The sequence below is a fragment of the Pseudopodoces humilis genome, chromosome 18 (genome assembly GCF_049639895.1).
Source record: "Pseudopodoces humilis isolate 2021_Gansu_Grassland_sample_001 chromosome 18, ASM4963989v1, whole genome shotgun sequence".
Classification (NCBI taxonomy): domain Eukaryota; kingdom Metazoa; phylum Chordata; class Aves; order Passeriformes; family Paridae; genus Pseudopodoces; species Pseudopodoces humilis.
Window position 1 is genome coordinate 2,837,619 of NC_142217.1, and position 12,775 is coordinate 2,850,393.

Below are 12,775 nucleotides of genomic sequence, written 5' to 3' on the forward strand. Positions count from 1 at the left end.
TACTGCATGTGTTACCAGATCTGCCACCAAGTGCTGCTGAAGCCCCTCCTTGGGTGGTGCCACATGTAGACACTCAACAGTGGGGCTTTAGGGGTGCTCCCTGTCTAAAACAGAAATAACTTGAGTCAAACTTGAATAACTTGAGGTAAGAGAGATAACACCAGCAGTGCTGTGGAGGAATGTCCTGCCTCTTCCAGTCCTTCTGCGGGGTCTGGCAGCATGTGAGTGGTGACAGAGCATGACAGCCTGTGCCATGCTGCTGTGGCTGTCCACAGCACACTCCCAGCCCTGGGAGAAGGGCAGGAGGAGCTCCCTGGGCCAGGAGCACATGTTAGGGTTTGGAGAGGGAAACCCTGATGAGCTGTGTGAGGGGTAAGGGAATTTCATCAAAGAGCAGTTTAAGATGATAAATGTTGAAGTGGGAGGAAAACTCCCAGCCCCCTCTGAAGATGACAAATTTGGTGTTGATGTTATTCTCTAAATGAGCTTTCTGTGAGCTCCAGAGAGCAGGTTACTTGATTAAAACTGTGTGTGAGTCAAGCCTGAAGCATTAACACCTGACTCAGCAAGTTGTTGTGCCAGTCCAGAGTTCTAGAAAGAGCACTGGTGCTGCAAAATGCTGGGACAGAGCTCTCAGATTTTAGGGGAGCTACTTGGGGGGAGCTGTATGTCCTCCACACACATTTTTTAGTTTTTATATTCTTTTACCCAAATCAGTTTTTCCCTGAATTACAGAATTCAGTATGAGCTTGTGATTTCCACCTGAAGCTTTGCTGAGAAATCTCATGTGCTTCTCCTGAATCTGAAAGGAATGTTTTGGGTTTCCATATACATGCAGAGCACACTGAGGATGCTGGATGTGGGAACTGCAGGATGCTCCTCCAGACTGTCCCAGGGTGTCTAATTATCAGTACACTGTAAGCAGTGAGTGGGAAATGCTTTAATAGCCTTATGAATGCAGGAGAAGGAGCCAACAGGGATTTTTGGTGGGCAGGCAGCCAGTTCATGGCTGTGCATTTCCAGTCCTGAGTTCTGTCACCGTTGTGGAGTTACTAAAAGGCTGCAGCAGATGATGGATCTGACACCATGGCTTGTCACTTGTTATCTGTAAAACAGAAGTTGATGGGATTTCACTTGCTCATGAGCTTGGTTTTGTATGTCTGTGTTCTCTGCAGCAAGGCCTCTTGTTCTGGTGGATTTTGGTTGACTTCTATAAGCATGTACACTGGGACTGGTGCAGCTGACATCTGGTTTCACTGGCAGCTTCCTAGTCCTCCACATACATTAATAACAACCTCACAAAAGAAAAACCCTAACCATTGCTCAGTCTGACATGAAAACAGTTCATTAAATGGGTATTAAAGTTCCTACCATCCACCATGCATATTGAGTAACCACCACCCAGAAGAAAAGATCTATCATCTTGGTTTCAATTTGTGGAGAAAGAAGGGGTTTAGCATTGTAATCAAGAAAAATCTATAGCTGGTTAATTAATCTGAGCTCAGTTAGAAAGAAGAGGGCAGGAAGCAGCGTGCCACATGTGCCAGGGAACAAAGAGCTGGGAATGGGAGGGGGAAAAAATGAGAAGGGAGTTTTGAACTGTAATTTCAGAAGGCAAAAGTTTACAGTAATGGGTTATTTAGGCACACAAATGAAGATGTTTGACTTATTTTTAGCCAGAACAAGAAAGATAACCAGTGGATCAGGAGTTTGGATAAGAAAAAGTAACTAGAAGCAAGATGTGAGACAGTGGAGGAGCCTGGCCTTGCAAAAAAGGTTATCTGGAGTCTTCCCTCCTGGTTTCTGGGAACACAAGCTCCCAGGTGTGCTCATGCTGCCACTGGCTTTGTCCTCAGCCCTTACATGTTGTAGAGGGAAACAATTAATTTGTCTCATCTGAGCTCCAGCTTAAAAGAAAGATTTAAGGAAGGCCTAACTGCATGTCCAGGTCAGCAGGACTCCAGTGGAAGCTCCTTCCTCCCCACAGATTATGTTGGGTTGTTCATTGCCTTTCACTGCAGCTCTGTAGCACTTCAGCATCCTTTTCCCTCTCTCAGAACCATTGTGCCAAAGCTGTTGGTTCAGCTGGCACAACCTCAGAGCTTTGCAATTTGCAGGTGTGTTCTCTGAGGATCTCATCCTTCAGGGCTTTGTTTTCCTTCAGGCTCTGAATTTCAGAACTTACAGCACTTTTCTCTTGAGGTGAAGTCTCTTAGAGGACATGTGAGCAGTAGATCTTGCTTTTGGAATTGTTGGGCAGCTGAGTGCTGTCATGCAAGGTGAGGGCATCTGCAGCTCTCACTGCCTCCAGATTGGAGTCCTGGATACCAACCAGGTACAGGAACACAAAGGAGAGAGCACAGGAATCAGAGAATCATTTAGGTTGCAAAGACTTTTAAGAATTTCAAGTCCAAATGTTCCTCCACTGCCAAGACCACCACTAAACCATATCTACACATCTTTATATCTTTTAAATCCCGTCGGGGACAGTGACCCAACAACAAAAAAAAAAAAAACCAAAAAAACAAACAAAAAAACCCCCAAAACTTAAAAAACTTAGTGAAACCATAAATAATGCTTTAATTATAATATTGTGCTGACTGTGTAATGGTTGCAGGGGATGAATCAGACAGTTTTTTTGTATTTAAGCAAATTTGAGCATATAAATTTAAACATAACCACATGTTTCTGTGACAATTCCAGGCTCACTTTTAGGGTCATTAGGAAATTCAGTGTGTTTGCCAATATCCTTTCAACTATTTTCAGTTTTAACTACCTGGTATTGTCTCAGTTTTAAATGGTGTTTTGTGTTGTGCTGTTCTGGAGTCTTCTCGAGGGTGACAGAGCTCTCAGCAGAGATCCTGCTGTCCTTGCAAGAGCAAACTCCCCAGATTCAATGATTTGAATCATATGTGATTCCATCTCCCTTCCTCCTACCAGCAGGAGTACCACGGCCTCCATTTGCAGGGAGTTCAGGGTCTTGCTCATGACAATGCAAACAGCATTATTTGTGGTTTGTGCTTTTGATAAGGCTGGGTTTTTCTTTTTGTTTTTCTTTTTTTTTTTTTTCTTTCAAGAACTGATTACAGTAAAATAGCTTTTTTCTATGTATTAGGTGCATTTCTTATCTGTGAGCCTTAAGACCAGTGTGCCTGGTGTATGAGTTACTCGCCTCCACTGGTGCCTTGCCCAGCTCCCAGGCGGTGCCAGGGGTACCCACAGCTCCTTCTCCAAGGACAGAGGATATCAGCAAAGCTGCTGGGGATCTCTTCTCCCAGTTTTGCAGTTTTTCCTGTCTCTGTTCACAGCTGGTTCTCAGTATTGTGTGTGCTGAGTGCCCGCTGTGGCCCGAGCTGGGCACTGAGGAGCAGCAGAAGGTGGGACGAGCTCAGCCCTAAGGCTGGGAAGGAGTGGGGCTGTGGCCAGGGAGTGATGTAATGATCCTTTTCCATCTGCTCCCATCCATCTTTGAATGCACAGGGAAGCATCCTTCTTGTGAGACATGTGAATCCCTCATTTCAAGCCTCTGCTTTGGAAGTTCGTCTGGAATGCTGTGGCTGGCACTGGCATTCTCCCCGTGCCGATGGCCCAGAGGGGCTCCCCACACCTTCTAAAGCCATGGGCCCAAAATAGCTCAGAGATGTCACCCAGCAACTTGTCACTGTTGCCAAAGTCTTTGTTAGATTGGATCAAGGTGACACTTGGCTGCTATTTTCAGCCCCACGCTTCCTGATGGCTGTTGGTGCTTTATTCCCCGCTTTGATTATTTATTTATTTCCCTTTTGCTGAGTCACAGACCTGGAAAATACTTCTTAGGTCACTGTGGATCGAAGAATGTGCCTCCTGATTTATTTTGCTGCCTGTTTTCCAGCTTTACTTGGCATGAGGCAACTTAAAATGGACTATGAGATGCCACCTGTGCTTCTTTAATGACGCTTTCCTGCTGCGTGAGTTTCTTCCCTGCTCTTTATCTTAAAATTAATGGAGCTGCTCAAAGCTTAACACTGGCTTTGCCAGGGTTTTTCCACAGTCAGCTGTGGTTGTTGGTGCCATATTCACCTGCTCCCATTTTTCTGCAGCTCTTCATTGCAGTCAAAGTTTATTTATGGTGGGGGACAGTTGTGCAATAAATTGTTATTCAGTGTTTCCTACCCCCATCTTAATCTATCATGAAGCTCTTGCATGAACCATACCAGATTTTCTTCATGAAAAGGGGGTCAGGCACTGGCACTGACTGTCCATGGCAGTGGTGGAGTCACCATTCCCTGAGGGATTTTAAAAAGATGTGTGAATATGGCACCTGGGGACATGGTTTAGTGGTGACCACAGTGGTGTTGGGTTAGTGGTTGGAGCTGATGATTTTCCAACCTTAACAATTCCGTGATTCTGTATTAGCCAAATAAAGGCAGAATTATTAATTTCCTCACAGACCTAAAGGGAAAAAAAAAACATTGTAGGGATTTCTAAGTTATTACAAACTAGTGGTGTTTGTTGTTTTTTCCAGTTCCTCTCTGTGATAAGTCCATGCCTGTGGTCTGTTGGCATTTAATTTTTAACCAAATGAGGGTCACTTGTTGAGAGCACAGTTCTCTGTGTGAGAAGGCTTCAGGACTGCCAGTTGCTCAATTTCTATAATCTAGACCCCAGTTTTGAGCTGTGTGTTCCAAAAATGAGCAGTGAGGTAGGCACAAGTGAGTATTACTTCTTTGACTCATGCAGGGACATACATGAATTGTGTAACAGAGATTATCTTCTATTATCTTTGCCCACAGATGTTCCTGCCAGATATGTAGTTTTCTGTTCTTGTTTCCAGCCCCATTACCTTCTAGTTCTGGAGAAAATAAGGCATAATTCCTTCATACACAAAATTTCCCTGTGCAGTGGTTTACCTCCAGGAGGGAGTGTGTTCACTCTAAGCACAGCAGGTCCTGGAGCCGTAAGCAGATCAGGTGGCACAAGGGTGACTCTGCATCCTGGCCCTGCCTTCTTTGCTGTAGCACTTCCATGTGGTCTCCAAATTATTTTGGCTCTAATGTCTGCTTTGAGAAGGTGGTGGCAGTGTCTCTGGTCACTCATGTAATTATGGACCATGGGACTCTTTCCTCCTGCCACAGCTCTGGGCAGTGCTGAAGAACATGGATCTCCTCCTGCACCTTGCTTCTTCTGTGGTGCTCAGCATCATATTTGATCCTGGGCTTCCTTACTTCAAAATTGGAGAAATTAATCTGTTTTAGAGGGATCCTGGCTTCCTCATCCTTCCTTTCCTCCTCATTCCCTTCTAGGAGTCTGGGTTTCTTACTCAGCCACCACCATTCTATCACTCACTGAAGCCATTCACCTCTGCTCTTTCCTGTTCCTCTTCAACAGGAATTTCCCAGGTTTTTCCTTCCTTCCTGCAGCTCTTTGCCAGGTTTTGGAGCCTCTCCCCCAGCCAAGGGCACCAAGCTGGGCTCTGGGCAGGATTCTGACAGCAGGGAGAGCTCCTGTGCCCCATCCATCACCCCAAGGGACCCTGGGGGTGTCTGTGTGTGGAGGGGGTGTCATCCCTCTCTGCTCCTGCAAAGTGACTCATCCAGTCCCAGCTGCACTTCCATCTCCTGTGGGAAGAGGGAGGAGGATTCACAAGTCTCTATTTCTGCTGTGAAAATTACACTCTTAGGTTGGTTACAGAAGGAGTGTGGAGGGAAGGAGTGGAGTACCCAGGCAGAGGAGCCTGTCAGCCCCACCAAGGGTGGAAGATTCAGTGCCCAAAAATATGGGCTCACACCATGCACCCATTGCACATTTGTGATTTCATAGAAAACAACCATGAAATCAGAAAAAGTTGCCTGAATTTGACCTCTGAATGAAGGAGGGAAAATTCATCCAGCTGCCTTCCACACATGAGTGTGAGAAGCTTCCTGGTGGTGACCCTGTCCCAGCCTGAGCCCTGTGCAGGGTTGTCCTGGTGCTGCTTTTTCTTTCAAACCAGGAGCAAAGGCAGCGTGGCTCTGTGACGTGCACTGGGTTCTCTGCAGGTAATTTCTTTCAAAGCATCTATGGAGTTGTAGAGGTCCTTGTTTGGACATTGTCTGGTGAGCTGTGTCTCGGTGGAGCAGGGAGCAGTTTGCCACAGGGTGTGCCTGTGCTTTACTCCAAGCAGGGAGGGTGTGAGGGCTGGTCCCAGGAGACACAGGGCTGATGCAGCAGAATCATGTCGGTGTTGCTGACTCAAATTCTCAAAGCCTTCATGCATCAGAACTGAGACATGAAAATGGGTGTTTTTCTAACCAGCTGGGACCTGCTTTTCTCACCTACTGCTTTTTCAGGGCCAGTCACTGCTCTTCAGCACAACTCAAAAAAACCAGGTACAGCTGTCAATCCATAAATGCTGCTGGGTTTTCGTGGAAGCCAAGAGTCCTTCTCAGCCCTCTGAGCGGAGGCTGGAGGTGTGGGGATGCTGCAGGGAAGTATGACCAGCATGGGGGGCTGGAGCTGTGTTTAGCAGGTGTGTGTGTGTACCACATCACCAGTTTCCTGAGAATGTTTGGGAAGTGGCCCATTGCCAGGCTCATTCTTGGAGTATTTTCTTTCAGACCCCACTGTCAGCAGCAGCTGAACTATTTTAGCTGATATTTTCTTCGTGTGTTCGGCTTAGGGTGAATTTAAGACTGAACATTTTCAAGTTTGACAAAGCTTCACAAAGCTGAAAGTGGAGCTTGTGCTGGGTGGTATCAGCCTTGTGCCCTCGCTCAAAGGTTGTTGACTCATGGAGTTCTGCTGCTCTTCTTCCCCTCTAATGAGCAATCAGGAGAGTAAATAACAAAACTCGGTTTGCAGAGCACCGTGTGCTGCATGTTTGCCTAATCTATTTTCCCACTGCTATCTCTGTGCAGAGCCAGAGCCCCTGAGCCCAGGTCCCTGGTCTGCAGCTGCCTGCCTCTGGCCGTATCATGGGAATTTTGGGAATTCAGCTGATACCTGATCAACTTCCACTTTTGTTATTTCTGAATGTTATTTAAGAAACTGGGAGCAAGAAGAAATGCCAGGAGTCCTGCAGACCCAGCCCCCTTTGTATTGGTGCTCACAGGTTGCACACAGCTTTCCAGGCCAAACCTGAAGAGGGGCAAAGTCTGATCCAAACCAGCTCTATTCTTTCCCAGAGTGGCACGCTTCCCTGGGATGCTGTAGGCAAGAGCAGTGCCCACAAAAAAAGGGAGGATAATACATCCCTTGTGCAGACTGATGCCTGAACCTTCCCTCTCCTGAGTCAGTCCCATCAGCTCTTCTGATTCTCCATCTCAGTTTCCACAGAGCCTCCCTCTCACTGCCCAGCTTTGCTTCTCCTGCAGCGTGGATTTTCTCCCTCGTTTTTGGCTTCCTCTCAGTTGATGCAGAAGCACAGCTGGGCCCCATCAGCTTGGGGGAAGCTCTGACCTGGGAAAGGCTCCAGGTCTTCAGGTTTGTTGCAATAGCTCATTCTTTTTCTCTCTCCTTCAGGAAAACCAATTAAAAAATAAAACAGTGCAGGCGAAGCCAGAGGAGATGGGAACTGTTTGTGCCTCTCCAGTCTCGGTGCCTCTCTGATCCACTCATGGTAAAGGTGGCACAAAAAGCTTTTGCCCTCAGAAATAAGTCTCTGCTGATGTTCAGAGCTGGGCAAGAGGATTTGGTACTTAACCTTCTTCAGGTTGTTTGTGTGTGCCTCCTCCCTGCCCAGGAGCTCTGGGCAGCATCACTGGGCTCTGCCACATGCTGCACGTGTGGTTCTGTGCTGGAGCAGTGCAGAACCAACATCACCAACCTGTGCTCAACACTGCTGTTCAAAAATGGTTAATCGTGATAGTCGGGATGTGGGCACTGCGGGGAAAGGAGAGGTTTCTTCCCAGGAGAGCTTCCTGTGGCTGTGCTGATCTCCTCCTGTTCGCTGCCTTTCAGCATCCTGCCCTCCCGGATCTCACCCTGCTCATCTCAAATCCCAAATCCTCCCGCACCTCAGCTCCAGCCCCTTTCCTTCCAGGTCCCGTGACTGCTCACTCTCTGTTCCCCCCCAGTGTCACCCTTAGCAGTGTCCCACCAGCATCACCAGTCCATGGCTTCCCAGTGAGGCCACCCCAAGCCCTGTGCCACGGGACAAAGCTGGCGAGGGTGACACCGGGAGAAATAACAACTTGGAAGGAGGTGATGGTGTTGGCACTGCCCTCGGAGGAGGCCAAAGGGCTCAGGGGAGTGGCTGAAGTCCCGCTCGGATCCCTCGGGATCCCCCTGCCCGTGGGGTTGCAGCCTTGTGGCCCTGGGGACACTGTCGGGACAAGGTCCCTGCCCAGGGGCCGGGCTGGCGAAAACAGATGCAAGTTGGAAAAACACATGCCAAGAGCGATCGCAGCTGGGCTGCAGGCTCGCTCACAGCCCGAAACAGTTAACAGGAGGCGAGGCTGAGCCGGTCCTCCCACCGCCATGAGATCACCGCCGCCACCGCCAATCCTCGCTCCAATCCCCGCTCCAATCCTCCTTCCAATCCTCCTCCAGCCCTCGCTCAGGCTGGCAGAAAGGAGCCGGGAGCTGCGAGTGGGAGCGAGATCCCGGCCCGTCTGCACCTGAGCAGCCGGACAAAGTGACCATGTAGGATCCGGAATCTTCCCTCCATCACCGGCACAGCGACTCTCGTCCATCCAAATCGCGCTGCTCCCTCCTGGGTTTTCTTGCCAACATGATGGGCTGCAAGTCCAACTCACTCACTTGTCTGCAGGGAGGAAAACCAGGGCTGCCGCTGGCCACAGCCACCGATTCCACGGCTACACTCAACAAACTGGCCCTGGCCACGGGCGGGACAGAGAAATCCTGGTACCGCTGCATCTTCCCCTTCGGCATCGTCTCCGTGGTCATCGGCATCGCAGCGACGTGCATCACCTTCACCATCAATGGCCCCCAAATGGACATCGCTAAGGTGGTCTCGGTGGCCACCTTGATCTTCGGGGTGGGCCTGTTGGTGGCTGCCTATGTGTGCTGGCGGGCCAAGCGGGAGCGGCAGCGCCAGAGGCAGCGCCAGGAGCCCGTCCCCCTGGAGCAGGGAGCTCTATGACCCGGGCTGGGGGCACAGGCTCAGCTCCACCCGGAGCCCCCTGCTCACACACCCCCCTCCGCGAGCAGAGGGGTGACAGCACCGGCTTTGTCGCATCCGAGGAGGTCCGGACCCTGCCCGAGGTCAGCTTGCCGTCATCCTCCACCCCGCCCGCGCCAGCGCCAGCGCCAGCGCCCGGCCATCCCCGCTCCCGGCACGGGGTAGGGGCAGCCCAGCCACGCCAGAGGCTCCCTCCTGCCTGGGACCAGCATGGAAAGAGCCCGGGGAGTGGCCAAGGAGGCCGGAGAGTGGCCAAGGAGCAAGTCAGCAGATAGGGACCCTCTGCCTGTCCCTGCCGTGCACGGGGAGCCGGAGCGAGCCCGGGGCGCTGCTCTGTGCCGGGGAAACCGAGGCAGCCCGGCAACCCCCGCTGGAAGAGTCCGGCGTCACTTCTGTCCTCTTGCGGATTTTCCCTGTGGCTCGGACCCGTGTGGCTCAGGACAGAAGGTGTTTAGAAGGAAATGGTCCGGGTGCGGGAGAGCTGCGTGCCAGGATGGGTGTGGGGTGCGGGGAGCAGCAGAGAGCGATGCGGGAGCAGGGCCGGCCTGGCAGGGACAGCCACGGTGACAAGGACAGGTCGGGAGCTGAGCCTGCCGGGGGACAGCAGATCTTGGGAGCCGCAGGGGAGAAACGGGGAGTGGGGTTTGCTGTTCCTGGAGGAGGAGCTCGGGCTCTGCCCTTGCGGGTGCCCCAGCCCGGTGCTGTCCCGGGGTCCGTGTGCCGGGGATGCCCAGGACTGGGTGCTTGTGCCGTGAGCCGTGAGCTCGCAGCAGCATCCTCCGGCGATGCTGTTGTGGAGAAGGAACTGGAGGTTCATCCAAAAAGAGCAAATACACTTTAACCACTTTTTTTTTTTTTTTTTTTTTTTTTTTTTGAGAAGTCCATGCTCCCATTCTTTGAATTTAGCTTTGAACTCATTACTCTAAAAACAAGTGTGAGACCTGGGCACGGGGCTCCCTCTCTGGCTGCTGCCGTGCCCGGCTGGCCCCGCACCCGCAGGGGACTCCCAAAAGCAGCTCCTGCCCCGCGGCCGTGCCGAGAGCTGCAGACAGAGAGCAGCCCGTGATGGAGCCCAGAGCGCGGAGCCAGGAGCCAGGAGCGGGGAGCAAGGCTGAGCCTGTGCCCGGGGCACTCCTGTGTGGGCCCTGTCACATTCAACCCTCCCTGCTCGATTCTTGGTTTCATAATTCTATCGTGTTCCACAGCCCCGGAGCTGCTGCTTGTCACAGCCACCATTCTCAGGATTCTGGGGTACCGGGGCTTGGAGGCCCAGTCCTACAAATCCAGCCTCAAATATCCAGAGTTTGGAAGGCTTGAAGACAATTTCAGCCTCAGATCTGACCAAGGCTTTATTTTTTTTTTTTTGGGACAGTGTCACAGAGCCCCACTCTGTGGCAGGTGATGAGTTTAGCAGATGCTGAGCCCAGGCTGTTCTTTGTAAGCCTGGTCATTGTTTTGAGGTGTTTGAATAGTGTGTGGTTTCAGCCTCTCAGGGTCAGCAAACCAGGGGATTCCAGCCATGGGGGCTCAGTGGTAGATGTGTGGTGTGAGGGATGCTCAGTGATAAGTTCATGTATTGAGGGTTTGAGGTGCCAGTTCAATTTTACTATAATTTTTTATTTCATTCTCCTTGCTATAATACTTCAGCAAACACATTTGTGGCTGCCTGCAAACCCCTCTGCTCTCACCTTGCCCATCACCACTGCCAGGACCAGGAGTGCTGCTCCTAATCCTGCCCAAACTGATCTCACTTTTCAAGTGCTCAGCCCTTCTTTGCCCCCATTCTGAAGCAAACCTGTCTAAACAGGATGATAGGATGGTTGTCCAGGTGCACCTGAGGAAAGCCTTGGAGCCAGCCCAAAACATCTGGCATCAGGCCCTGTTACATCTCACCCTTCTTTGATCTTGAAATCCAGTTCTCCAGAGCCAAATCACCTCTCTCCTGCTCCCAATGAGCTCCCTCAAGGTGGCTGTCAGCACGACCTGGAAGAGTGGAGCCCATCCCAGACACAGCCTGGATGAGCTGCAATGCCAGTCCTGCACAGGCCAACGTTCTGTTTTGTTTCTGTTAAAAGCTTTAAGGGATTTGATTTCTGCCATGAGAGGCACAGCCACAACCACCCCTCCTGCTGCATCTGAGGGTTTATTTACATGAATGGGACTCTGGAAGTTCCCCCCCAGGAACTTGTGTATGTATCTCTGCTTGAGAGCAAGTCCTGGGGAAATTCAGCCCCTTAAACAGCACTGAGTAGGGGTTGTGGCTGCAAGAAGAGATGGCTGGGAAAGTTACACTCAGGTCAGCAAAGAACTTGGAAGGAAGAAGATGAAAGGAGCCACATGGTCTGACTGCACTCATAGAGCACCTGGGGATCCAGAATTTGCCACAAGGTGGAACCACCCCATGTTGCTCTTCCTTGGGAAGTGCAGGGATTGAGCCAGTGGCTCTGTGTTTGCTGGCAAACGCTGCCACCATCACACCCTCCTCCTTCTCAAGTGGCATCTGGTGCCACTGGTGGCATTGTAGATGTGTGGGAGCTGCCTGGCCACAGCAATTCCCTTCCTTGTGTGAGCTGGAGAGGCTCCAGAGGACATCCCCCCTGGGCATGCCAGTGCACACTGGCACTGCTCCTGGCCTCCAGTGCCCAGCAGTCACCCTCTGCTCCAGGTGCCTCAGCCCCACATCATGGCAGAACCAAAGGCCAGCTGTCCTGCCCCAGCCCTGTTTTGGGGCTTTGGCCTCACGTGGATGCTGTGGGTGTTGTCAAAGGCAGCAGCTGAGGTGTTGGCACAGGAGCTGTTGGTGCACAGTTGGATCCATCTGCCTCCAGGAGCAGGGAAGTGCCCTGGGCTGGCAGTGCTGTGGCTGTCTTCCCACACCTGGGACTGAGAGACACTCTTCACCTTTTCCAGGGGAACCAAAGCAAAAATTAATAAACCTGTCAAGCTCACTCAAACACCAATTTTCATCTGCTTTGCCTGGAGCTGCAGCCAGGCCCAGCTGTGCTGCCTCACTGCCCAGAGACCTGCACCCTCCAGAGGCCTCCATGTCCTGGCAGGAGCTCTTCAGGGAGGAAGATGGCTCAAAGGCTGTGCAAGGCACTTCCTTCCCAAAGTCACGGCTGGATACAACCTGCCCCTGCCAGGGGCTGCTCTTCCAGTGTAGGGAGAACATTCCCTAGCCTAGGGACACTCACCTGCAGTGGCAGCCTCCCCAAGGAGGGGATTTCTGCACCCATCCCAGCAATGTATTCAGCTGCTGGGCCCTGCTTCTGACAGATCCATCCCAATTCCCTTTCAACTCTAAACAGGATTCAAAGGAAAAATGCAAGTTTTGTGGCACCAAAGGGAAGGGTTAAGAACTATTGCTGCCAGATTGGGAACAGTTGCAAAAGGGAAACATAAAAATAAAAATATGCATCCCTAAAATAAACCTGACATTCATTTCTTATCTTGGCTGACACGTGGGGCTGCTCCCACTGCCTGGGTTTGGCTGCAGAGGGTGGAACCCAGGTCTCCTCAGGATATCCCCAGTCCTCACTGGGACCATGGGCAACCCTGTTCCCACACCTTGAGCCCTGCAGAGCAGCAGTGACAGAGGGACAGCTGGAGAGGGACTGTGTTTCCTGGCAGCTTCAGGATGCCAGCAGGGCTGATGGAGGAATGGAGCCACCACAT

The 12,775-nt window shown here is 51.2% G+C and overlaps 1 protein-coding gene across 1 annotated transcript; it reads left to right on the forward strand.

Moving 5' to 3' along the window:
* The first annotated feature begins 3,877 nt into the window (after window positions 1-3,877).
* LOC148182907 (transmembrane protein 100-like) lies at window positions 3,878-12,530 on the forward strand. Its single transcript, XM_088063961.1, has one exon. The coding sequence runs from the start codon at window positions 8,690-8,692 to the stop codon at window positions 9,059-9,061; it is 372 nt and encodes a 123-aa protein (XP_087920087.1). The 5' UTR covers window positions 3,878-8,689; the 3' UTR covers window positions 9,062-12,530.
* The last annotated feature ends 245 nt before the right edge of the window (window positions 12,531-12,775 follow it).